Consider the following 24,813-nt stretch of genomic DNA (forward strand, 5'->3'; position numbering starts at 1 on the left):
AAAAAAACGACCATGTATAGTAAGGCGTTTTTAGCCCGAAAAAAATGACCATGTATTGTAAGGTGTTTTTTTCCGAAAATAACGACATAGTATAGTAAGCCGTTTTGAGCGCGAAAAAAACGACCATGTATAGTAAGGCGTTTTTGGCCGAAAAAAACGACCATGTATAGTAAGGCGTTTTTGGCCGAAAAAAACGACCATGTATAGTAAGGCGTTTTTGGCCGAAAAAAACGACCATGTATAGTAAGGCGTTTTTGGCCGAAAAAAACGACCATGTATAGTAAGGCGTTTTTGGCCGAAAAAAACGACCATGTATAGTAAGGCGTTTTTGGCCGAAAAAAACGACCATGTATAGTAAGGCGTTTTTGGCCGAAAAAAACGACCATGTATAGTAAGGCGTTTTTGGCCGAAAAAAACGACCATGTATAGTAAGGCGTTTTTGGCCGAAAAAAACGACCATGTATAGTAAGGCGTTTTTGGCCGAAAAAAACGACCATGTATAGTAAGGCGTTTTTGGCCGAAAAAAACGACCATGTATAGTAAGGCGTTTTTGGCCGAAAAAAACGACCATGTATAGTAAGGCGTTTTTGGCCGAAAAAAACGACCATGTATAGTAAGGCGTTTTTGGCCGAAAAAAACGACCATGTATAGTAAGGCGTTTTTGGCCGAAAAAAACGACCATGTATAGTAAGGCGTTTTTGGCCGAAAAAAACGACCATGTATAGTAAGGCGTTTTTGGCCGAAAAAAACGACCATGTATAGTAAGGCGTTTTTAGCCCGAAAAAAACGACCATGTATCGTAAGGCGTTTTTAGCCGAAAAAAACGACCATGTATCGTAAGGCATTTTTAGATGAAAAAAAAGACCATGTATCGTAAGGCGTTTTAAGCCGAAAAAAAACGACCATGTATAGTAAGGCGTTTTTAGCTGAAAAAAACGACCATGTAAAAATTATACCATTCTCTGCTATAAATAACCAAAATAATATGACTTTCCTTTGTTTTGGTCTAAAGATGCACAAGAACACTCGGAAAATGTTGAAATTTGATGAACATATCTTTCACAAAACATTTTATGAAGCACCTCAGATTTCTTCAGACAAATGTGCAATTTACTTTTATCATTCGCATTCAGTGAAACCTCGGTTTTCGAACGTCTCGGTTCTCGACCAATTCGGTTTTCGACCAAAAATTTTGAGTTTTAATGCCTCAGATGATGAACAAATTTCGGTTCTCGAACAAACCCGAGCACACTTGAATGCACCATTTGACTCCTCTCGCCTTCCTTACACGAGGAAGTGACGCTTCCTCGTGTTGCTTTCCATTGTGAGCAGACGTGTTCAATAAACATTTTTATTTTAAAAAGAGCGTGGTTTCGGTTTTCGAACAATTCGGTTTTCGAACAGCCTTCTGGAATGGATTATGGATGAAAACCGAGGTTTGACTGTATCTGCATTACAACTGATCCCACTGACTGTACAAAGGCACAAAACCTTCACAAGCAATTGGTCTTGAAAAATATAGTAATACACTTTTAAGATTAAACGAGATGTATAAAGAAAGGAATTTTTAAACCATTTACACTAGCATATAAAATCTAAATGTAATCCCTGCCTACACCTTACAGACTAAGGAGAGTGCTATCATATGTGTAAAGAATAAAGTATTCACATGTCCTTGATTGCGTCTCTTGTGTTGAGTCTGTCTCAGTGACAGACTGAAGCTGCTGTTGTCTTCTTCTCTGATGAAAACAATGTTGTCTTTTCCTCTGATCAAAACAGCGTATCCCCCTAGCGGATATTCCACGAATTGCACTTTATTAAAAATATTCATTCCGTGTCTTTTATGCATTTTTTCACTTTTAAATTATCCTGCGGGCCTGATCAAACCTCCTTGTGGGCCGGTTCCGGCCCGCGGGCGGTATGTTTGACACCACTGTTCTTAGCGATCGTGAATAAAGTGCAAATAAAACACCCATTACGCACACTACCAAAACGTGCAAGCCAACTTTATTCATTGTTTCAAGATGCTTTGTTGATCAGGGCAACTCCGCTGGAATAGTTGAGACGCAAGTCTCGTCTGGATGCTTGCGGGGTGCTCTCTGCTGGTCCCAACGGGGCCGGGGGCTGAAGAACCTGCAAAACCCAAAGGATCACGGTGAAATCAAACTTTGTTTCAGATTGGGGAGGAAACATCGGATGACTTTCTGAGGGCCCCGATAACTTTTCCCCTTCAAAGTATTCACTGTACATCGATCAACATGTCAGAAACATTTCGGTCACAAACTCCAACAGAAGGCCCGCCATTGGCAAGGGGAAACAATAAACCCGATTTCGCTTTCAAATGTCAGCTAACAGCAGTAAGAATCGTTGTAAAATTCGACCGCAAACTCGCAAGAGGCTCGCGCCCGTCGTCGACGGTGTTCTTTCTGAAACGTAAGGGCGCCGTCTACTGGTGACCAATAGGAATGACAAACCTTCGACAGAAGTGGCTCTCAACTTTACAAGTACAGTCCCACCGAAAAAATACAACTCCCTGGGTACCTTTATAAGGTGCTGTCTCACCATGTTGGTTTTTTGTTGTTGTGTTTATGATCCTCTGGACGAGTTGGAACTGGGAAAGTCAAATCCTTTTGCCTACCTGTCAACCTCGGCTAATCGCTGCCCTTATAAATGATTACGATTCCCCTTACAAAGCAACAAAAACCGTTACAACGGCTTACCGCGCATGCGCATATCAAAGCTTTATCAATCCTACCGTACGCGGCGATGAAAAAAAAAATACGATTGAGGATTACTGTACTTGGCCACAGCCTGGTCACGATTTCAGCATACTAGTTTGACTTGTAAAATGTAAATAATTTTTTGTTTTGAAAATACAACAGCATGAGAGGACCTTTTTTTTTCCTACTCCACTGTGGCTTTATTCATCAACCAAAAATCATTCCGCTTGTGGTGACATATTACATCAATGGATACAATTTGTCTTGAAATAACAAATGTTCCAGTTCAAATAGGCATTTGACAAAAGTATATGTGTACAACCCAATAAGCATATTTTTAAAACTGCAACGCGAGTTTGCCATCATTTGATTCAAATAATACTCATGATTTTACTGTGATGAGGAAAGCTCATGCTTTCCTTTTTGGTAAAAAAGAAATATATATATGTAATAAATCAGGGCATTTAGATGATAAAACCAGAAAAAACACACACGCACCAGCTCAAACACACACGCACACAATTGTATCCTGTGTCATGTGACAACTTCTCAAACGCCATTGGGCTTGCACAAGTTTACATGAAAGAAAACGTCCACTTATGAGAACAGGTACAATTGGCATGTTAACACATCAATAAGGTGCCAATTAAACTAGGTTGTGCATGATTAATGACGCAAAATGACAAAGGCAAATGGCAGAAAACAAAAAAAAAAAACAAAAAACCCCCAAACAACTCCTTTCGGCTCAAGATGAGTCATCAGATTTACCACTTGGTTTCCAAAATCAATATTTACAAGTGTCTTTATATGGCATGTACACATTGAACAGTCAAATGCATCAACGTTGTTACAGATGGGAGTGATGGGGGGAGAATAAACGCAGGTGACAGTGCTTGGAGTTGCAACATACGTCCATGTAAATCATTCTTTCCACACTGTTTACTCCGGTACCTGAACAAGCAGCTTCAAGGCAGCCCTTATATGTGGTGCGAAGAAAGCAGACAGCTAAACTGGGAGTGACCAAAAACAAATGTTATATGGCCAAACACATACAACTTGTCGGGCAACTATCATTTTTCGGGCAAGGGTCACCCCACCTGAAGTTATTTGTGGTTGGCGTTGTAAATACATTTCAAAGCAATTCTGTCTTGGAATTTTATAGTTTGCGGGGCTATCAACAATGAAAACACACTTTCAACGAGTGTTCCGCAGTCTTGCTAGCATAGATGTTAGCATGCTAACAGGTTTAAAAAGAAAGAACAAAAAAAGGTTGTGGGGGGGTCGGTCATTCATGGTCAAAACTTTTTTTCCTCAAAAATAAAACTCTTGGCCAATTGACAAAATATTTGTAAAGAGTGTTCAATCCGTCCATATTCTGTTTGGGGTCAGGCGAGCTGAAGCCGATTCCAAGCTGAATTTGGGTGAAAGGTCAATTGATACAATGATTCTGGAAAGCCGTGTATTGGATGAATTCATAGTTGACGGTGGCTAGCCACTGACCATTTGGGCCAAGTAATTAGCATGGCTGCGTACCATCACTGTTGGGTGCAATTTGGGTGAAGTGCCCCTTTCTGGTGGCGAAACATTTTCACTTTCTGATGACACACAGCTGAAAACCCGGCTACTTTTGCAAGCCAAACTAGATGCATTAAGGATTTTCCAAAAAGCTATTCACCCCCCACCCCCCGACATAACCACTTGAACGCTGACAATCGTGAACAAAAATAAAGCAAGCATGACCCGTGTAGGCGTGTCAAGAATTCACATTGCGAGAATGCTTGGTGGAAATCAGTCGCTTTGAGGGAGCTACCTTGCCGCTTGACACGTGAACGATTGAGGTACGGCGAGACAATCAACTCGGCCAAAGAGAAGTGCTTGTAGCCAAGAGCGTCACAGCCGCTGAAAACAAAAATTGCATAGGATAAGAATATCAGGCCAGTCTACTTTTTTTTTTTTTTGAATACTTGAGTTAAACTGCTGTAACTGAAATTATGACCCAAAGCAGCTAAAAGGGATGATTTAAGCACATTTGAAGGAGTTTATTGGTGCAGTCAGAGCCTGATTGCTGTCTTTGGTTGTGTTTTAAACTGTAAGAGGGACAAGTTTTGCTCCAGAAAGATTTTCTTGGAGATCTTAGAAATGCACACAACTATTCAGCCAATAATCGGTATTAAGTTTATCAATTGGACAAGGGATATATGGAGTTAACAATTAACTAAGGCTTAATTTCACTGGTCCAATTCAGTGTAGCATCAGGTGAGATTTCACTTTTGTGGCACAGTTTGAAACAAAAAAAAAAAGAGGAAGGCATCATTTCCAGTAGTGACAGATGGTTTGGGTTGTGCTTAAGAATGAAGAGGGCGGGGCTCGGGGGCAAGATTGGTAAATAATTGATTGTGATGTCCTCTCCCGTGAATAAGCGCACTGTAAACGTTTCAAGTGTGTTCCTGTGATGAACTTGAACCTCCTCGCCACGTGGTCCTCGTGCATCCTGCCGTAGTGTCACACTTTTAGCCAGCTTCATGTCTCGCCATCCTCCTCTCTTTGGCAGCAGTGGCGTCATTGAATTTACGAGCATGCAGCAGCAGCAGCGCGTTGCCCGTCGTTGCGGTCTTTTGCTGCACGCCCTTTGACTTAGCTGATGCTGAGCTGCGCAAAGCCGACGAGTTTGATGTCATCGGGAATTTCCGACTCCTCCACACCAGATGCCTGGGGGGGACAAAAGAACCGACGTACGGTGTTTCCTCACTACACGGCACCTGCGATAACACAGATTTTGCATTGTGCGGAACATATTTGCTTGTCTGCTGTGAAAATGTCAGCTATTTTGGGGAAAGTTCAGAGCTGTCATTTTTTTTTATACTGCACAGAAATGAATACATATTGGTTCAAATGCTGTCCAAGATTTATAAACGAGTGAACATTTAGGGCCACCGCGCACCAAGCGACGCAAACAAACTGTTCAATTGCGAACCCCTTATGGTCGGCGACTTTCCGCCACACACCTTCTGATGCACTGAAACGGTTAAAAAAAAAAAAAAACTACGGTAATTAATTTTCCCAAAGGTGCCTTGTGAGAAACTGGAATGTTCATGCTAACTTCAATTCTTTTCCATATTCATTTCATGTATTTAAAAAAAGAATTCAATTGTATTTTGGAATAAAATGGTCAAAAGTTTCAGAACAAGAGAGACTTGATAGACTAAAAAATATCTATTAAGAAATGATTGGTACAACCCCCCCCCCCACCAAAATAAACAGTTGACCACTCTCCCGTTAGTTGGGAAATGAAATGTCCCATGGCCACGTTGTGGAAAAATAGATTAGAAGAATGTACTTACCAGCTTAAAGGTGACATTTTTGTGATTCTGGGGATCATCCACAATCTTTTGCAGATTAGCAGCAACTGGAATGAAGTTGAAAAAGTAAATCAGAAGTTTGGTTACAATGATATTATTTCAAGACGGCGCCTTAGTTGGCAGCCGTCTGCAAGAGCTCTGCTTTTTTTTTTTTTTTTTGTCGAGTTTGGGTGTGGGTACTTACCAATGACTAAATCCCTGCCGTCAACCAGTCCGGCGGAAACCAACTCCTGAGATACTCCATCGGCAGAGTCTGAGGATGTAGAGACGCATTGGCACAAGGCAAACATTGCACACTAGGTTAGCTGAGCTTCATCATACCTCTCCCGGACATGAACTCAAATCTGATGTCGTTGAGTTCCTTCTTTGGATTCCTCAGCCTCAGGACGAGACTGATGGGAACGCTGGCGTCGGACACAACGGGATCCTGAAACAGAGGCCCGTGCGAATTGAGGCTTTGCGCCGCCGCCCTCAAGCCTTCAATTGCTCAATGTGTTATTGTCCGCAGCACGATTACTTGAGCGGGGGGTTCATGCGAGGGGCTCCCTGTTGGAACGAGAACCTGCGGTGGAATTTCTTCACCACTTTGTCCCACGGGCGTAACGTTGGCATTGACTGCGGTGGGCGGCTTCAGGTGCGCACCGGCGCCCTCCGCTGGCGGGAAAATCTAAGAGGTACGACACACAATTTAGTCCGAGTGGCACGGCGCGACAAGAGCGGCGAACTAAAAAGGGAATGACAAACAAGTGAGACGTTCATGCTGATCACTTCATCAAGACGTGGCAAGAAAATCAACATCTGCCGGTCATGCCCGCCATCAACAGACTCACCTCCAAAGTCTGAGACCCGTCCCTCACTCTGGGCGACTGCAGAATGGACATGACAGATTGTCAAGATTAAAAACATGCAATCCTCTTCGACACCCAATCTTTATACTCGCGGACAGAATTTCAAGGATCCCACACTCCAAAAACAAGACTTGGTGACATCACAGTGGAGAAGACGGGAGAGTATAATCCCACAGCAGGACATGACGTTTGACTGACATTGGAAGACGGCGGACCAGCGTGGCTTCAGTTCATTAAACTTTACGTGTGCGTTAGTTTTGACCGTCCTCAGGAAGAAGACGAGTTTGTCTCATTCACAATTCGTTCGTCATGGTATCGATTTTCCAAATTGTTCTCAAATCACTTCAGCACTTGTATGTTGCCCGAAGAAAGATCCTGACCCACCTTCTGAACCGAACCCTTTTCTTTGTGGATTTCCCCTTTGAGATGAATCAGCTCATTATAGAGGGGCTCCGACATACAAATTCAACAAACAAACACAAAAACACAGAGAACACACCCCCCCACCCCCCGTCACTCAAGTCTTCCCCAACTAGCGGTGCATCGTATTTGTCCACTCAATTTGAACTGCATGCATGAGTAAAAACAAGGATTTGTAAACACAGGTCAGGCATGCACATGCTACAACATCCGCATTAAAGAAACCATTTGAGCTCATTACTTTTATGTATGCGGTTGCAAGAAAAAGGATGTGAAGCTCTTTTGTGCGAGGCCCGGCTCACATCAGACAGTGCATCTTAAGAAGAGCAAACTCCAAACTGGTGTGCTTTTAATCGGGCAGGACCGTTTTACCCAACCTTCAATCTCATCTGACTGATGGCGCTCCAAGTTGCAGCCAATGACAATGAATTAATCGTATCCGCGGCGGAACACCTTAAATAATGGCGTGCGGTCGCCCACTGGTCACATAATTACGACCGCCGCTTCTTCGAAGATAGCTGACATCTCACCCGCAGAGCTGCCACTGCAGCTTTGCCTTCCTCGCTCTCTTCGTCCAGTTCATCGTCACTCCACTCCCAACCGCCATCCTCCGTCTTGTGGAGACGCCCGCTGGATCCCGGAACACGCCTCACCTTTTCAAGATCGGTTCAAAAAAAAAAATACGCCCTGGTTAATAATTGTCAGTGCCCTGTAAGATGTAATTCAGAGAAGCATGGCAAACCTTTTTTGAGCGATCCGTTATTGATGGACCTTTATGAAGCAGCTTCTCCTGCAGGTAGTCGTTATTCTATAAAGACACGAAACACATATTACACATTCATAAAAATACACTGCGGTGTGTAAAAATAGAGTGGCTTTTCTCAGAGAGAAGCTTGCCTTAGCTTTTGTGAAGAATTTGTGCTTGAGCAACTCAGCAGCGGTGGGCCTAAAGAGGACCAAATAACAAGAAACGGGAAGGGAAATTACTGTCAGGGCAGCGGCCAACGCAAAAAGATTCCCGGCCAGACCTTTTCTCGGGATCCTTCTGTAAACACAAGGTGATCATCTTTCGAAAGGATTTGCCATATTTCTTCACCATCTCTTTGTCTGTGATACCGGTTTCCAGACAGGGGGGGTCGTTCTGTAGAGTCAGCATCAGCACCTACACGCACACACACACGCAACTATCAGATTCTGCGTCCAAACTGAGCAGACTCCGTGGATGCAAATTAGCAATGAGCATCGTATGGTCAATGTCACACATGGCACAAGGGGATGGGCGCCTCCTGGTATCAGGTCCCGCTTCCGGGCCGATACACTCAGCGTGGGTGGTCGAAATTGTTGGAAGGAATCAGGGGCTGACCGGCCTCCCGGAATAACCCAAGCGTTCAACCATAAAATAAAAGTTTCACTGCAGTCAAATGAGAAAACTCAAACACGCAGCAAAACAAATCCAATGTTACCTTCATTGGTGGATATTTGTGATATGGTGCAGCTCCCGTAGCCAGCTCGATGGCAGTGATCCCAAAACTCCAGATGTCAGCCTTAAAGTCATAGCCGCGGACCTGGACGAAGAAGCACAGTAAGCACAAAGGAACAACCAGAACCCCAAAAAAAATCCCATCAATCCATGAAAGAAGAACCCCACCTGCTCCATGACCTCAGGGGCCATCCAGCAAGGCGTCCCCACAAACGTTTTCCGAACTTTGTTCCTGGTCATATCCCCGCCTGCGGCTAGAAAGGCACTCACACCAAAATCTGAGGGCCACAAGTATGCAAGGTTGAAAAGGACGAAAAGGGGGGAAAAAAAAAGATACACGTTCAAACTTTGCCCAAGAAATTGTTTGATTCAACGTGTAAATTTGTTTCACGGGATCAATTTCTACACAATACCACCGTGACTACGTTTACATGCAGTCAAAAATAAGTCTATGCCTTTAAGGGGCGTGGCCTGGCATGGTGACGTGTGATGTCGGCGAGCTGGAGGGAGGTTGGCCAGTTAGCTGGCGCTATTGCGAGTCTCCGTGTGCTTATTCTCTTTGTAGTTTATTGCTCTCCCGGTATTCAACAAACAACTGCAGCTCTACCTTGCCACATCTGAGGGCATTGCAGGTTTAAGTGACGTGGCGGAACTTTCCACAAGGGGATAAAAACAACAATCGCACGATATTACAGTGACGCGGTAGATGAGCGGCAATACAGTTCAGAAAGACTGTATTGACTATACAAAATCATGACTTCCTGACAAGGAGAAATCGGAGAAGACCGTACCAGCAATTTGAACTGAGCCATCGTCCCCAAGAAGGATATTTCCAGCCTTGAGATCACTGTGAGTGAAATGAAGAGAGAGATTCAAACAAGTTTGCTCACTGATGAAGGGATCAAAAATGAGCAACGTATCATAACGATCACCCTGAAAACATTTCAATTGAAGGCAGAGTAGCCGTGTGAATCAAGCCTTCTCAATTATGCATCCTTCATTGTATGAATGATTTAAGAACCGAGGTCGAGTTGAACCTGCACCGTCACATATACGGAAAAGGCTGCCCGTCTGGGTGAAAGACACGCGGTCAATGGAACGTGATCACACCAGGAGGACTTCTCACCGATGAATTTGCCCGTTTTTGTGAAGGTATTCCAGGCCCTCCAATACTTCCTTTAAGATGGTGGCAATGCAGGCCTCGTCTAACACTCCGGACTTGTGCTCCCCACGTGAGATGATGTGTTTGATGATGTCCAAGACCGAGCCTGGGGGACAGGGGACAGAGAGAGAGAGAGCGGGAAATGGTGGTTGTCCCCCCAAAAAGCGAACAGCATACCCGCAAAAAGGGATTTCTCACATGATGACATTTTCCTACCCCCCCCATTCACTTGAATATTCAGCTCAGCTAATATTGTGTTTGGGCCTCTCTCCCGGGAACTACCTATTTAGCGAAAGAGCAAACACCCGTGATTAAAAGGTTGTGCTCAGGGCGTGGGGGTTTGGATTTGAGCTGCAGATTGCGGTGTACTCACCACCGCTGAGAAGCTTCATGACCAGCCAAAGTTCGTCCTTCACCACAAAGGAGGTGTAGTACGACACAATGTTGGGATGGTGGCACTGGCTCATTGCTTGGATCTCCTTCTGCCAAGTTACAAAAACGACAACGCTGTTCTAGATCGTCCTCAACGGTACGGTGGTGTACATTCAGTTCAATTCGGCGAAGAGAAGTCATGAAGAAAAAGTACTTCATGGACTGAATTTGAGTAATTTTATTTTTTGCAGTACTTTCTAATTCACTGAGTATTCATTTCTCAAACACTTTGGTTACATTTTAACACCAGCTTTTGTACTTTTCACTTGATACGTTTTCAAAAAGGGTCGTTGCTTTAGTTTTTAATGCATGACAACAATTAAAATAGTAGATTAGACCTGGAGGAAAAAGTTCATGTTATTTCCTGTGCGCCGCATCTTATCTTGTGATTGGCTCCAAGCTGAAGAGGAAATTGGGGATCAACTTCCAAATTGTCCTGTGAAATCCTATTTTTAGTCCTCTTTTGACCACAACTTGAACAATAATTCAACCAACTATTATCCCAGACTTCTGACTTCCAAACTAGGAAGGCGACAACACGCCTTTTCCGAGGTGAGCGGCTACGGCGGCACGAAGCTAGGAAGGTCAAAGTCTTCGACACATTCTGTGGACGACAAGATAACCAACGGATCAAGAATGCCCGTACGCGCTGCTGCATACGGTGGCGTACAAGGCCGTACAATGATGACCGGGGAACTCGGAGTAACTTTTCACAGGTCAAAATATTTCTTCTGGATTTTTACCAACAAATGTTATATAATATTGAGAGCACATTTTTTCACGTTCACAAACACACACAAATTTGAATTAAATAAATGAAAATCGGCCTCAAGAAATCAGTTGAGAAATGAGCAAGTGATGACTTCATTTCAATGTTCATGCATTGCCTGCGACGGGTACGTGGGCCCCCCCGCCAACATGGCCGCAATATCAGCACGGCGGTTACAGGCAATATTGGGTCTTCCGTTCCTACCTGTGCACACACGAGCACACGGGAGAATCTCAACAGGAGAATGTGAAAATTCTAATGTTGCTTATCCATGAATCACCTCGAAACTCAGGGGTTGCGGGTTCAATCCCTGGCCCCGATGACCATGCCCAAGTGTCCAGTTGCTCTGCATCATCAGTGTGAAGCGCTTTGAGCCCCTTGTAGGTGGAAAAGCGCGATACGAGTGAAAGCCCATTTACCATTTTACTTGAGTAATTATTGGAATGAGTTCTTTTCATTGAACGCCCGTCAACTTCGATCCCTCAGTCAGTAACTGCATCAAAAACCGCCATCAATGATCCAAAGGATATCAGCACATGGGCTCAGGAACACTTTAGAAAACCAAAGCCAGTAAATATTGCTCCGCGTTACATCTCTGGTTAAATCCATTTGTATTTGACCAACTGAGATGTCCTTCGTGAGAAAGCCACAAAGCCGAGGCATATTTCGGTCTGAAGCGGGACAGCGTGTGAATCAGGTCTGACTTGTAACACAGTTGTAATCATCGGCAGCGTGGGTAAAATCTAAGACGGCGGGGAAACAAAGAGCTGGATGAGTTTAGCGGCCGCCGCCCACGACCAGAGAGCGAGAGTACCATTTAAAAAAAAACAAAAAACATAAACCCACATCTGTGATGGTACAGGGCTGTGGTAGTGCCAATGGCATGGGTAACTTACACATCTGTGAAGGCAGCATTCATGCCGAAAGGTCCATACAGGTTTTGGAGAAACATATGCTCCCATCCAAACATCTTTTTCATGTACAGATACACCCTTACTTATTTCTGCAGGTTACAACAGCGTGGCTTGGTAGTAAAAGAGCACGGGTAGTGGAATGGGATGCCTGCGGTCCAGAACTGTCTCGCACTGAAAACATGTGCCACATTATGAAGTTTAAAATATGGCAACGGAGACGCTGGACTGTTGAACAGCTCAAGCTGCACATCAAGCAAGAATAGGAAAGAGTTCCACCCGCGAAGCTTCAACAACTGGCATCTGTATTTTTATCTGCTAGTCAAAAGAAGACTTAACTATAGTAAGAAATCAGTGTTGTGACATATGAATGCCCTAAAATCACGAAATGCCGTGTAAGAAATGACTAAAGTAGTTGTTCTGAGAAACATGATCCATTGAAGTAGCCTTTAAGATATTGTTTTTAATCATACCCACGGTTTTATATGATCTTGGTGTCCCCGGTGAGGTGGGGCCCAAAGTATTTCACACCACACTTCTCACCAAACAGAATAGAGTATAAACACTGCAGATGTGAAATATCTCACACTCCATGACACTTTCTTACCAGGAGCTCATCCATGCTAGTCTGACATTTTTCAAGGTTGATGCGTTTAATGGCCACCTTTTCCTTTCTGGGTTTGCAGGTGGCGGCCTGGACCACTGCAGTTGCTCCACTGCCTGAGGAGAACATTAAAAGGTTTCAAGCAAACCTCTACAAGAAAGGACAGGTTTCATACAGTCATTAATCAGATCATATTATACTAATGCAAGAGTTGGATCAGAAAACATGCGCTTGCAAAGATGACATCAATCAGTTAGGGTAAGACACTGTTGGGAAGGTATTACGGGACGTTTTGACTCGTTTGAATTTGGGTGACGCATGGCCGCACTGCAACAACCTTGGATTTTGAATTCGATTCTAATATGGTCGTGAAATTACAGCTGCATTTCAGTTTTATGGCACGGCAAAAGTTGGAGGTAGAGGTGTAGCGTCTGCTACAGAGCACCACCCACCCACTCCTCTCGCATCTGACGAGACCACATACTGAGGGCGACGTGAACAAGCCTTTTAGCTTTACGGTGAATTTCTGGAAGCTGTCTTTAACCGTCCGATCAAACTACTTCTGGTCATTTCGCAAGTAGACTGGGCGTTTTATAACCTTAACCCAATGTGACAACGTGTCCTAACTGGCCTTGTGTTACACGCAACACTACTTGGCTAGTCGCAGTTAGCATCGCGTTGATTAAACGGTGAAGGCTAGCTGGCAAACATTAGCAAGCTAGGGTACTAACCGATCACCTCGTTGAGAACGTAGTCATCCTTGTCGATTGACCACGATTGTGTGGACTGGTCGTCTGCCATCGTGTCGTTGTTAGGACGTGCGAGTAGTACGTCCGACTTGTTTCAAATGCGTTTGCTGAAATGATCGCTTTGAGGCTACTCCATTTGGCACAAATGGTACCGACTGCAGCTCTTGAGCGACAAATGCGGTCGCTGCTGTCAACACAACTTTACGTGCGACTGACGCATCGTATGACGTCACATCCATACGAAGGGATAGAGATGCCGCCATCTTGAGTGTACAGAGGTAGGACGCTGGTACCACGTGACTGAGTACCAGTCCGTGTTAAGTACTGTACACGTACTGTGATACTATATTGGGGGTACTTCGAACCACTTGCCACACGTTTGTTAATTCTTCTTCTTGCCGACACTGACGTAACTTTTTGTATTTTACCCAATAACATTTGAACGTTGTTATTATTTTTTTAATCAAGATCGTGGTTAAAACAATGTGTTCAATCGGTCTAACTGATCGGCATAACCAGAAGTCCACACCAGTCTCATCATCACAACACTTTCACCACTAGAGCGAAGCAGTGAGCTACATAGGCCAAGCATTCATCCATTTGTGTGCAAGAAACTCCATTTAATGGCTAAATTTAAGTATTTTTTTCGAGTCTGTCTCGGTTCAGTCGTGATACGTCCCGAATATATTAAATGACTGCTTGAGTGAATATGCTGAGGTAATAAGAAAGATCAAAATCATCCATCCAGTCATTTTCTTTTCCATATGACCAATAACCATTTACACTTAGATTCACACCTCCTGACAAATTAGAGTGGTGGTCTCAAATTCAAATTATGTGATGGTCGCTGGGACGGATCAGCTTTTCCACAAAAAGACTATTGACTCTCGCTATAGGGTGATCAGAACAGGGCCGTGTAGAATTGTCGGCCATATGGTCTGGGGTGGTGGGCCGTAATCACATTAAACTTTGATGTCAAGTAGGGAGCCGTAAAATATCATCCAACATTATCGTGCAAATGGCCCCCGGGACGTGAGTTTGAGACACCTGATTTTGAGACTTGCAATGAAACATGCTTTGGAATTTGGCAGGAGGCCTAGAGAAACCCCACATATGCCCAGAGATAACACGCAAAGTCAACACAAGGTCAGACACAAGATTTGAAACACAGACCTCAGAACTACGAGGCAGATGTGCTCCCACATTGAAACAAAGTGATTTTAACATGCATGCATTTTTACTATTGCATTTAATGTGTAAACATACGGTAGTAACGTTAGGGTTCATTGTGTGTTTGAGGTATTAGTTCTGTCATCATGCAACATGGTTGTCAGAGCTGTGGGGTAAATGGATTTTTCAACACCCACACTTTTCCCGGTGAAAGGGTTCAGCACCCTCACTTTACCTGCTATCAATATCACCCTGACTGCCCCCAGGTACAACCCCATTCACTCATTCACAGCTTGCTTCATGTCTGCTCTGTGGAACTGAGTAATATAATGCCCTTTATTTTATTCTCACTAATTACATTACCCTTTCCTTGAACCGTCAGTTGATAGATGGAGAAATTTAGGGGCAAACAAAGCCAAACTATGGACGGTCTCTGGTATGTGAGGAAGCAGCAGGGCTTGTTCCTGCTTGTTGATTACACACTGAGAACAAGAAACGGCGAAAAGTTATTTTCTTTCTCCTCTTCCTCTCAACACATAACCTTTCAATTTGTCCTTTCTAAAGAATGTATTTTTTTCACTGTCAATAAAACCTGTCACCAAGTTTAATGGCCACGGCCTGTCCAGTGTCCCTGAATTTTGTAGATTTTGCAAACGGTCAACCACAGACTGGAGGCTCTCTCCTGATGGTGCATTAAAGTCCACTCATCCTGATGCTGACAATGCACCGAGGGTAAGCCTGGCCTGAAAGGGAAGTGCTGAAAGCCACAAGAGACTCGATGTGATTGCAGCACTATTTCTCGACCAAGGCAAAGCTTCACATGAAAAAGAGAGCAAAGCCTTCATCCGGGCTGGTTAATGAAGAATTTTTCAGCAATTGACCTATTAGGCCCACAGGCGTGTTGACTTCTGCGTGTTTTCACAAGCATAGTAAAGACAAAAACTTGTGCACGGCACAAGTTTCAATCCTTTTTTTTCCTGGTCGACCATATGCAGTGAGCAAAATGTACCTCTTAAGACTCATGAAATAATGTTTATCAGATTGCAACGGAAAGGAAGGGCTCGCCCAATGAATTTGTGCATCAGAACACAAGCTTATTGTCCCTTTGTTTGTATGCCCATTGTGTAGTTTGTCTTTGGAACTTTTTTTTAAACATGCCGCTGACATTTCATGTCATACAATTCAGTAAAAAAATATAAATCCATTCTCAGCCGGCGTGAAGCTCCTCCCCACCTCCTTTTAACTTTCTTGAAAAGCAACTTAATATACTGGCGTGAAGGTGAACACCGTACAGGTAATTTTACCGACAGTGACGTCACCGATACCACTTGCATAGCAGGTTCGTCAAGACGGTGGCCGACTGGCTGCAAAGCAGAGTTCTAATTACGTAGTCACACAAGGGAGGAGGGGGGCATTTGAAACCCACCTGTGTCACTTACTGCCTTCGAGTGTGCCGTCCACGTCCTGGAGCCTACGACGCCCCCAGCACACGCAAACGTCAGTTTTTTTTTTTCAACATCACACATGGACTGAACACCCACTTGAAATTAGAATTGAGGAAGGAACAGCGAAGAACATGGACACAAATGGAATCGAATCAAAATACGGTAGGCCAGTTTTTACGTGATTATTTTCGGCCCATATGGTGCTGAACAGTACGAATTATGTCAAATGCAAATTCCCTTCCCGTCCGAATGCACGTTCGCTGTGTCATCCTTCCATTTTTCCTTCTGAATGCGTTCGGAACGTCTGTTGGAGTTTATTGATATTTGGTCGTCCTGCTTTGTGTGCAAAGGGCGTGCCCCCTTCACCTTCACCTTCGCTGTACAGTAGTTTCACCTTTTACGGACAGCTAGCGCGTGTTGCAAAGTCGCAATTAAAAAATGGGAACATTTGTTGGTACAAGAGCTGTTACTGGAATTTGTGAAAGAAGCTTCACATGTTCCGCGTTTCACTTTAAACGTTGAATGTAATCTTTCTAAACAGGCGCGGTGGATAACGGCACAGGAAACATGTTGGGGGAGCCGGCTGGTAAACGATCTACCGCACCATATTGCTGCCCCCCCCCCCCCCCAAAAAAAGTAAACGTTGACTAATATTTGGAAACATTGACTCCACCGTCTAACTTTTGTGATTGAGTTAAACGTTAATAACCCCACATTAAACGTTGACTATTTCTTTGAAACATTGACTTCACCTTCCGACTTTTGTGATTGACTTCAATGTGAATTACTTTCAAAAGATTGCAAAAAAAGTAATAGTAGCACAACCGTTTTTGTAAGTATCGAGGCAAGCAGAGTTCCGTGAGCAAAACGTCTCGCCAGGCTCGGCGCATTTTACAACATGCTCGGGTCATCGGATCGAATTAAAAGGTGGACTTTGAGTGGTACACGCCCCTTTTGGTACCGTTTCTTGCCCACGCATGCCTTTGACACACTCAGATAGCGTCTTAGCGGACGGGGGGCAGCACCAAGCATGGCATGCCTGCGTAAACAACACAAACGCAGCACATCCCAGGACTTAGGGCGCTTTGCTAGTGACCCGGAGGTGATTGAAAAGAATGTGAAGCTCCTAGGTAGGCTGCACAATATTGATATGCGGTAACAAAACGATGGATGTGGTCTTAAGCATGGCACGGGGCTTTAAGCCATGCAATCGGAGGAAAAGACAACATGAAATGTTTAATAAGACGCTGGCGATGGTGTGATTTTATGCGAAATTTACAGCGCCGAAGAATCCGTTCAATGTACGTATCTTTTTCTCAGGTATGGACGGAGACACTGATGTCCAGTTCCTCCTGCAGGGGGGAGATCTTCTCAAGGTCCGCTCCTCCTCCTGGAAGAAAAACCGATACTTCAGACTCCAAGAAGACTGCAAGACGATGTGGCGGGAATCCAAAAGAACCTTCAGGAGGCACCGGACATGTGAGGCACCATCGTCGACTGGAATTTTCCATCACGGATCATAAAGAGGAAGACCTTATCCCAGAGCTGCAATAGATCATTTCTGTTCTAGCCGGTGATAAATAACTCTGATAAGTAGTGCGTATAAAAGTTCACCCGTGTGAACTTTGTGCCAAGTTTACATCTATAAATTCTCAGTGTGATACCTGAAATACGTTCATGCTCCTAAACAGCTCATTCAACAAGTTTGTTGAAGATACCAAACGCACTGTAAAATGGAACACAAAGTTTGGTTTTCTTTGTCTCAGTTTCCATGCGGCGAGCAAAATGCCGTGCTCCAAATGACACGAAGGCTTTTCCTGTGTGCACAGTTTCCATCGACGACATCTCGGTGGTGCGACTGGGTCGTCACACGGAGGGTTTGAAAAAGTACACAGATCAGCACATGGAGAATTGCTGCTTTTCCATCATCTTCAAGGAGCAGCGTAAGAACTTGGACCTCATCGCCAGCTCTGAGGACGAGGCCAAGCAATGGGTGGGCAGCCTTCAGAAACTGATCGACAGCAGAAACAACCTCAACCAGCAGCAAAAGACAGAACAGTATCCTTCTCACTGCAGTTCAGATTGAAGCCAAAAGACATACACGCCTCGTGCAACCATTCACGCTCACAATCACACCTTGGGAGAATTTAGACTGCTCCATTTACCTGCCATGCATGTTTTTGGAATGTGGGAGGAAACCGGAGTACCCGGAGAAAACCCACACAGGCACGGTGAGAACACACAAACTCCACACAGGAAAGCCGGAGCCGGAATCGAACCCTGCACCTCTGCATTGTGAGGCGGACGTGCTAACAGTCGCTCACCGTGCCGCCCTGCAGACATACAGTTCCGACAGATATAATGAACAGCAAACAGACCGCCCCTATTAAATACTACATAAGATACATCTGTCTCGCATCATCATATTAGTGTGCTTATGTGAGAGTTTCTTCCATTTTGTTGGAATGCTAAGAAAGTCTGGAGGGATCAGTGGTGCGAATATTTTGTTCCGCGACTAGACGGCTTTGTATAGCCCATGCGCCCGGCAGTACAAATATTTATACACCTGTCGGGAGTGAAATGACGCCTGCATCAGTCCAGTGAAAGCTGAGCTCATCGCGACCAAATATGAGGGAGATTGATTTTTAATGTATTGATTTGTCAGTCCAGAGTTCAAGGAAAGCGCACGGCCGACCGATACTTTCCTTACAATGAACTTTCCCAGCTGGATCTTCAGCTGCCTGAGGAAAGCGGACAAGAACAAAGACAACAAGCTGAGTGTGTCCGAGGTCAAGAACTTCCTCCATCTCATCAACATCGACGTGGATGACAGCTACGCAGACCTGCTCTTTGAGGTTCTTTGCGATGACCAGAATTTTTCTTCCCATGTTTCCCACTAGTCTGTAAAAGACTAATTGAATTGACAGCTAGCATGTCATTTAAGGTATCCCGCTATATGAAGACTAACGTACTGTCACGTTACCTGAAATAGAAATGCGACAAATCAAAGTCCGGATACCTGTTTGGGGAGGAGATCAAAGATTTCTACAACCTGCTGACCTACCGGGAAGAAATTGACGTGATCTACCGGGAGTACGCCCGGTCTACGGGCGTCATGAGTTGCGAAAACCTGGTGGAGTTCCTGCTGCAGGAACAGCGAGAGATGATAACGCTGGCTGAAGCGCACAAGATTATTGAGAAGTTTGAGCCGGATGAAAAAGGTGAGAGGCGGCCGTGTGGCATGGGTTGTGATATGTCTAAAATGTGTTCAGTATTGTCATCTGTGCGGACCGTGTGCGCTTTGTTGTTGTTCGTTTTGCAGCCAAGGAGAAGAAGGTGTTAACTAAGGACGGCTTCCTCATATATCTGCACCATCCTGATGCCTTGCTCCTCAATCCGGAGCATAAGGAAGTGCACCAGGACATGAGCCAGCCGCTCAACCACTATTTCATCTCGTCCTCACACAACACCTACCTCCTGGAGGATCAACTCAAAGGACCGAGCAGCACAGAGGCCTACATCAGGTGAACGCATTTTACGGGTCTCTACACATGCATTATGTGAATTTATTTCACAAAAAAAAAAAAAAAAAAAAAAGCTATCGCACAGTTGTGATTGGAAAGTTTCGAGTGCATGAGTCCAATTCTGCCATGGTGCTCCACTGCGCTTATCGTCTTATGTGCAGCTGGCATTGATGGTTTGGTTACTTTGTCATTGCGGGATTAAGATTTGGCGGTAGGATGGGAGAAGTTATACACCTTTGCAAAATATAACTAAAACAAAAAATTGCAATTTCCAATGACAGGTGTAAGACAAAATTCGAAAGAGGAAAAAAAAAAAAATACGTAAGCATGCGTCATATCACAAGAATCAATCCCCTGCGTGCAGTATCTGAATGGCATCAGGCCAGTCTGATTGTAGCTTCAGGGGGGGATTCACTTAATAGTATGTACAGCATACATGTTATAGCTTTACATGTTCCTGCAGTGGTGTTGAACTGTCACTCTGTCATACTATGTGCAGGCTACCGTCATTTTTTCATAGCTTTACATGTTCCTGCAGTGGTGTTGAATTGTCCTCTGTCATACTATGTGCAGGCTACCGTCATTTTTTTGGGGGGGGTTCGACAGTATATGCGAGATGCAAAATATTAAAAATGCCTCCACGTGATGCAGTTGCTGTAACTGACATCATTGAACGTATCAGCGAATGAATACACGACGATATGCAAACAAATAGAATTTCGACTGTATATGCGAGATGCAAAATATTAGAAATGCCTCCACGTGATGCAGTTGCTATAACTGACATCATTAAACGTATCGCGAATGAATACACGACGATATGCAAACAAATAGAATCTTGGAAGCGTTGACCGTGTAATGCAGAGGCGTCTTAGTTTTGCTTTTAGGTAATATGACATTTTTTGTGGTTTTCATGAGATCTCTAAGCGAGCGGCAGAGGCATCTTATTTTTGCTTTTAGGTAATATTCCATTTTTTTGTGGTTTTCATGAGATCTCTAAGCGAGCGATGGCTCTTTCAGGGCTCTGCTGAAGGGCTGTCGCTGCGTGGAGTTGGACTGCTGGGACGGCTCAGACGACGAACCGGTCGTCTACCACGGCTACACGCTAACTTCGAAGATCTTGTTCAAAGATGTCATTAAAGCCATCAAGGAGTTTGCCTTTAAGGTGCGCTCGTTGTATCTTCTCAGATGGTTTCAGTCAAGTCACTCTACGTAACTACCTACCGCAGGCATCGGACTACCCGGTGATCATCTCCCTGGAGAACCACTGCAGTGTGGAGCAGCAGGAAGTCATGGCCCGGCACATGAGCTCCATCTTGGGTAGCGCGCTGGTCACGTCTCCCCTCGGGGACGGCATCCCCGCAAACTTCCCATCTCCCGAGGTGCATTTCCCACCGCCGCCGCTCCTTTAGTCTTCCCTTTAAAATCGCGCTGCCCTTCAAGGTTACGGCCACGTTGTTGTTGTCCAGGAGCTGAAGGGAAAGTTCCTGATCAAAGCCAAGAGTTTAAACAAACTAGAGGCCACCTTCGCTCCGGATGCGGCGGCTGCCGATGAGTCTGAAGTAACAGAAGAAGAAGAGTCAGACGATGAGGATGAAGCGGAGGAGGAAAAGGTACGTAGAAAGAGGGGAAAAAAAAACGATGACATCAACATTTGCGGCTTATTTTACCTTTGAATTAACTGCAGAAAAAAAGGAAACTGAAGCTGTCGAAAGAGCTGTCCAACATGGTGATCTACTGCAAGAGCGTCCACTTCAACGGCTTCGAGGATGCCAGGAAAAACCTGAGCTTTAACGAGATGTCGTCCTTTAAGGAAAAAAAGGCCATTGCGCTTGCGGAAGAGTCAGGTGAGGAAGTCTTGAACGCGGCCGCAACTTAGACGCGCCTTCGTCAAGGTAACGCTTAGGCCTTTGCATCACTTTCAGAAGAGGGATTGAGTCGGTATTTCTTTCATTGTGGTTGTAGATTGCAGTGGTGTCCAGTGGCAGTGTATCATCGAGAAAAAATTGCCTCTTTTTTTTGTCACCAAGTTAAATTAAATAAACCAAATGAAAGAAATACCTCCCAGTAAAACGAAGGGCAGTGTACTGCTAAAAACGACAGCCACTGACATTGTGACGCTGACGTGATCTCATTGCATTTTCCAAGCGCTCGTGCGGAAGTGGTAGTCCGAGAAAAAGAACAACGATTCCATTTTCTGCCGTTGTTTGTTCCATGCAGCGAACGCCTTCATCAATCATAACGTGGACAAGTTTAGCCGCGTCTATCCAGCCGGCTCCAGGACCGACTCATCCAACTACAACCCGGTGCCTCTGTGGAACGCTGGCTGCCAAATCGGTACACGATCTGGAGATCGCCTCCGGGGGAGTGATGTTTGCAACGTTTTCGGCTGTGTTTGAGAACGTGCCATCTCATATGTGTGTCTCAGTGGCCCTAAACTTTCAGACGACCTGCGAGGATATGGATTTAAACCAAGGCAAATTCCTCGTGAACGGGAAGAGCGGCTACATCCTGAAACCGGCCTACATGAGGAAAGCAGTCACAGATTTTGATCCGATCACACTGACCCGAGGAGAGTGGCTGAAGCCCAAGACGCTCCACGTCATGGTGTGTGCTTCAACTTCAAGAAAGGCTTTGAAGTCGTTCCAACTTCTGCCTGACATCCCGTAAGAGAAGGATGCATGAGCTGATGTGAAACGTCTTCTGGTCACCAGGTTATATCGGCTCAGCAGCTCCCGAAAGTCAACAGGAAGAAATCTTCCATTGTTGACCCGCTGGTTAAGGTGGAGGTGTATGGGGTGCCGGCTGACATGGCTGTGAAAGAGACCCGCGCTGTTGACAACAACGGTAATGCACTTTATGTATGCGACGTCGTCGAGCTCATTTTAGATGCTACGGTTATGACATAGAACGGTCACGTGCCTCATCTCATTACATCCAATTTAAAAGGCCTTGTCGCTTTAATGAACACGACTAGGGTTCAATTCAACGATACACTAAATTTTGTGTTAATGCCAGAGTTACTTTTAAAATTAAATGTCACCTGATGACGGACAAAATAACCCTGGGCTACAAATGTTTTGGCGCACACTTTGTCACGCTCTAAAATAAATAAAGTTTGATTGACTCTTGGAATGTAGTGTGCACACGGGGCATTACTATGCTTATTCTTAATTGTCCTTTTAGGTTTCAACCCAGAATGGAATGAAAACTTCCAGTTTGACGTGTACGTACCAGAGCTTGCCTTGGTGCGCTTTCTGATCCAGGACTATGATTCCACATCCGGTAACGAATTTGTTGCGCAGTACACGCTTCCGCTCAACAGTTTAAAGATGGGTAAGTTCACGTCCATAGTTTTTCTCATCCTCACACCGAAAGTCATAAAACAGCTCCCTTACTTTAGAAATGACCAGACTAGCTGGTTCAACGCAGTGAAGCCGCTGCCCTTCTCCTCCTAACCGGCGCACTCATTTTGTGTTCACGCACAGGATACAGACACGTGCCGCTGCTCGATAAAAGTGGTTACGTTGTCCATGCAGCTGCACTCTTCGTTCACATCATGGTCGTTGATGCTGAATAAAAATCCACCATCGGGCATGTTTGTGGATCTCCATTACATAGCCATGACTTGTTTTTTTTTAATACTGTTTATAAAAGTGCATATTGCTTTGTCGATCAACCTATTTGAGTAACTTTATTCTTGTTTATTGAGAATAATACTGCAAGTTAGACATACTTTTTTTTTTTTTAGGAGCCGTGAGCCTTCATGGAAATACAGTGCAAATATGCAAGCGAATGCTGAAACTTTGCGGGGACTTGTTTTCCTCGATAACACTACACTAGGTTCACAAAGCATTCTCACTATACTAGCATTTCAAGGTAAACAGCAATGCTCTGTCATGGGTACATTGTCATGTACGATTCATTTTTCCTGGATCACATTTTTTTTTTAAGAGCAAGTTTTCAACATGAATACGTGTCAACTGGAGTATTTATTGTAGCTTGTCACTTTGTTGGGAGTCCATTAAAACATTCACATCACATCGAAGGGCAGTTTTTTTTTTTGTTTGTTTTATCGTTATCGAACATGTTTATTGGAACCCGGACACGTGACCAGCAGGTGGCGGTGAAACAGCATTTGCCAATGGCGAATGCAATTTAGTATGAATGCTGGTCGCGCGCTGAACTGATATTATGTAGAATTAAGTGAATTGTTGAAAAGAACGTGAGACCTGAAGCGGGGAGGGGTTGAATTGGTCAAGGAAGGTAGAAGACGTATTTGGGAGCTATATTGAGGAAAAAGGTCGAATGTGATATTTGAGTCAGCTGAAAAAATAAAAGTTGGAATACTTTGAATTAGGGATCGATCGGTGGCCGATGATTATCGATCACTAGCTATTCGGGGGGGGGGTGCGTTATCGGTGAATTTGAAGTCTCTAAAGGCCGATCGGTCACATTTTGTATGGAATAAGGGAGTGACATTTTTTCCTCAGTTTTCTCAATTAGTACTTGTATCTGTCGACCTTAAAATAAGTATACATAATGTTACTGTCTTTACAATCCAGTATTAGTTTTGTCAGCGTTTGAGAATCGAGCAAGCTACGGCTTATTTTCAATGCACATGCATTGACTTCGCCTATTATGGCAATGAGCGTCACTGCCGGCAGAGGGCTAACATTAGCATTAGCATGTCGCCTCTTGCCGCTTATCTCTAAACATCGACTTGCCGTAAAGCGTTTCGGAATGGGCGCCGATTGCTGTCTGGACTTGTTAGATTTCAAGTTTGATCACTGCAGTAATCTCAATTGGCATCCTATATTCATTTATTCACATATTTCTAGTATAGCAGAGCACCAAGCTATAAACGTCACGTCCAAGTTCGTCAAAATAACGTGGGTACCACCCAGTGTTGAGATGGAGAAACTACAGTTGAAAACCCAAATGTTCCATCCCTAGTTTGAGTGGTGTAATTGTAACTTAGAATGATGACAATTTGGATGATGTCTCCAAGCATTTCAGTTGACTTGAATGTGGCATAGGGGAAAAGGTGGCAATGTGGGGAATGTAGAAGATGGGTCCTGAAAGAAGTGAAAACAAAATAAAAATCTGAATTTTCAACCTTCACATTTGATATCAGGTGGCATCCATTTAAAAATAGTGTCAACTGTCCAAATTCTATTCTAATTTTACTCAGTACAGTTCTGTACACATGGAGAAAAA

At 44.3% G+C, this 24,813-nt stretch overlaps 2 protein-coding genes across 3 annotated transcripts; one reads left to right on the plus strand and one right to left on the minus strand.

Moving 5' to 3' along the window:
• Window positions 1-2,894: 2,894 nt before the first annotated feature.
• Window positions 2,895-13,655, minus strand: LOC109512782 (serine/threonine-protein kinase OSR1-like). Its single transcript, XM_019864769.1, has 17 exons — window positions 13,437-13,655; window positions 12,709-12,821; window positions 10,363-10,471; window positions 9,954-10,095; window positions 9,619-9,674; window positions 8,996-9,105; window positions 8,811-8,912; window positions 8,376-8,509; window positions 8,245-8,293; window positions 8,090-8,155; window positions 7,878-8,000; window positions 6,910-6,945; window positions 6,597-6,746; window positions 6,401-6,506; window positions 6,264-6,332; window positions 6,062-6,126; window positions 2,895-5,429 (listed from the first exon to the last, which is right to left on the minus strand). Exons 1-17 carry the CDS (start codon window positions 13,504-13,506, stop codon window positions 5,355-5,357), a joined length of 1,575 nt encoding a protein of 524 aa, XP_019720328.1. The 5' UTR covers window positions 13,507-13,655; the 3' UTR covers window positions 2,895-5,354.
• Window positions 13,656-15,952: 2,297 nt separating this feature from the next.
• Window positions 15,953-23,636, plus strand: LOC109512780 (1-phosphatidylinositol 4,5-bisphosphate phosphodiesterase delta-1-like). Of its 2 annotated transcripts, none has more exons than XM_019864768.1 (15): window positions 15,953-16,231; window positions 17,390-17,548; window positions 17,899-18,127; window positions 18,795-18,924; window positions 19,062-19,290; window positions 19,392-19,593; window positions 20,614-20,758; window positions 20,823-20,975; window positions 21,063-21,206; window positions 21,281-21,440; window positions 21,814-21,930; window positions 22,022-22,200; window positions 22,308-22,440; window positions 22,780-22,929; window positions 23,082-23,636. In XM_019864768.1, the coding sequence occupies exons 1-15, from the start codon at window positions 16,201-16,203 to the stop codon at window positions 23,171-23,173; spliced, it is 2,253 nt and encodes a 750-aa protein (XP_019720327.1). In that variant the 5' UTR covers window positions 15,953-16,200; the 3' UTR covers window positions 23,174-23,636. The 2 variants fall into 2 exon arrangements, with proteins under 2 accessions (XP_019720327.1, XP_019720326.1); XM_019864767.1 differs by lacking the exon at window positions 15,953-16,231 and adding an exon at window positions 17,080-17,199.
• Window positions 23,637-24,813: the final 1,177 nt, after the last annotated feature.

The sequence above is a fragment of the Hippocampus comes genome, unplaced genomic scaffold (assembly GCF_001891065.2).
Source record: "Hippocampus comes isolate QL1 unplaced genomic scaffold, H_comes_QL1_v1.1 scaffold285, whole genome shotgun sequence".
In the NCBI taxonomy this organism is placed as follows: domain Eukaryota; kingdom Metazoa; phylum Chordata; class Actinopteri; order Syngnathiformes; family Syngnathidae; genus Hippocampus; species Hippocampus comes.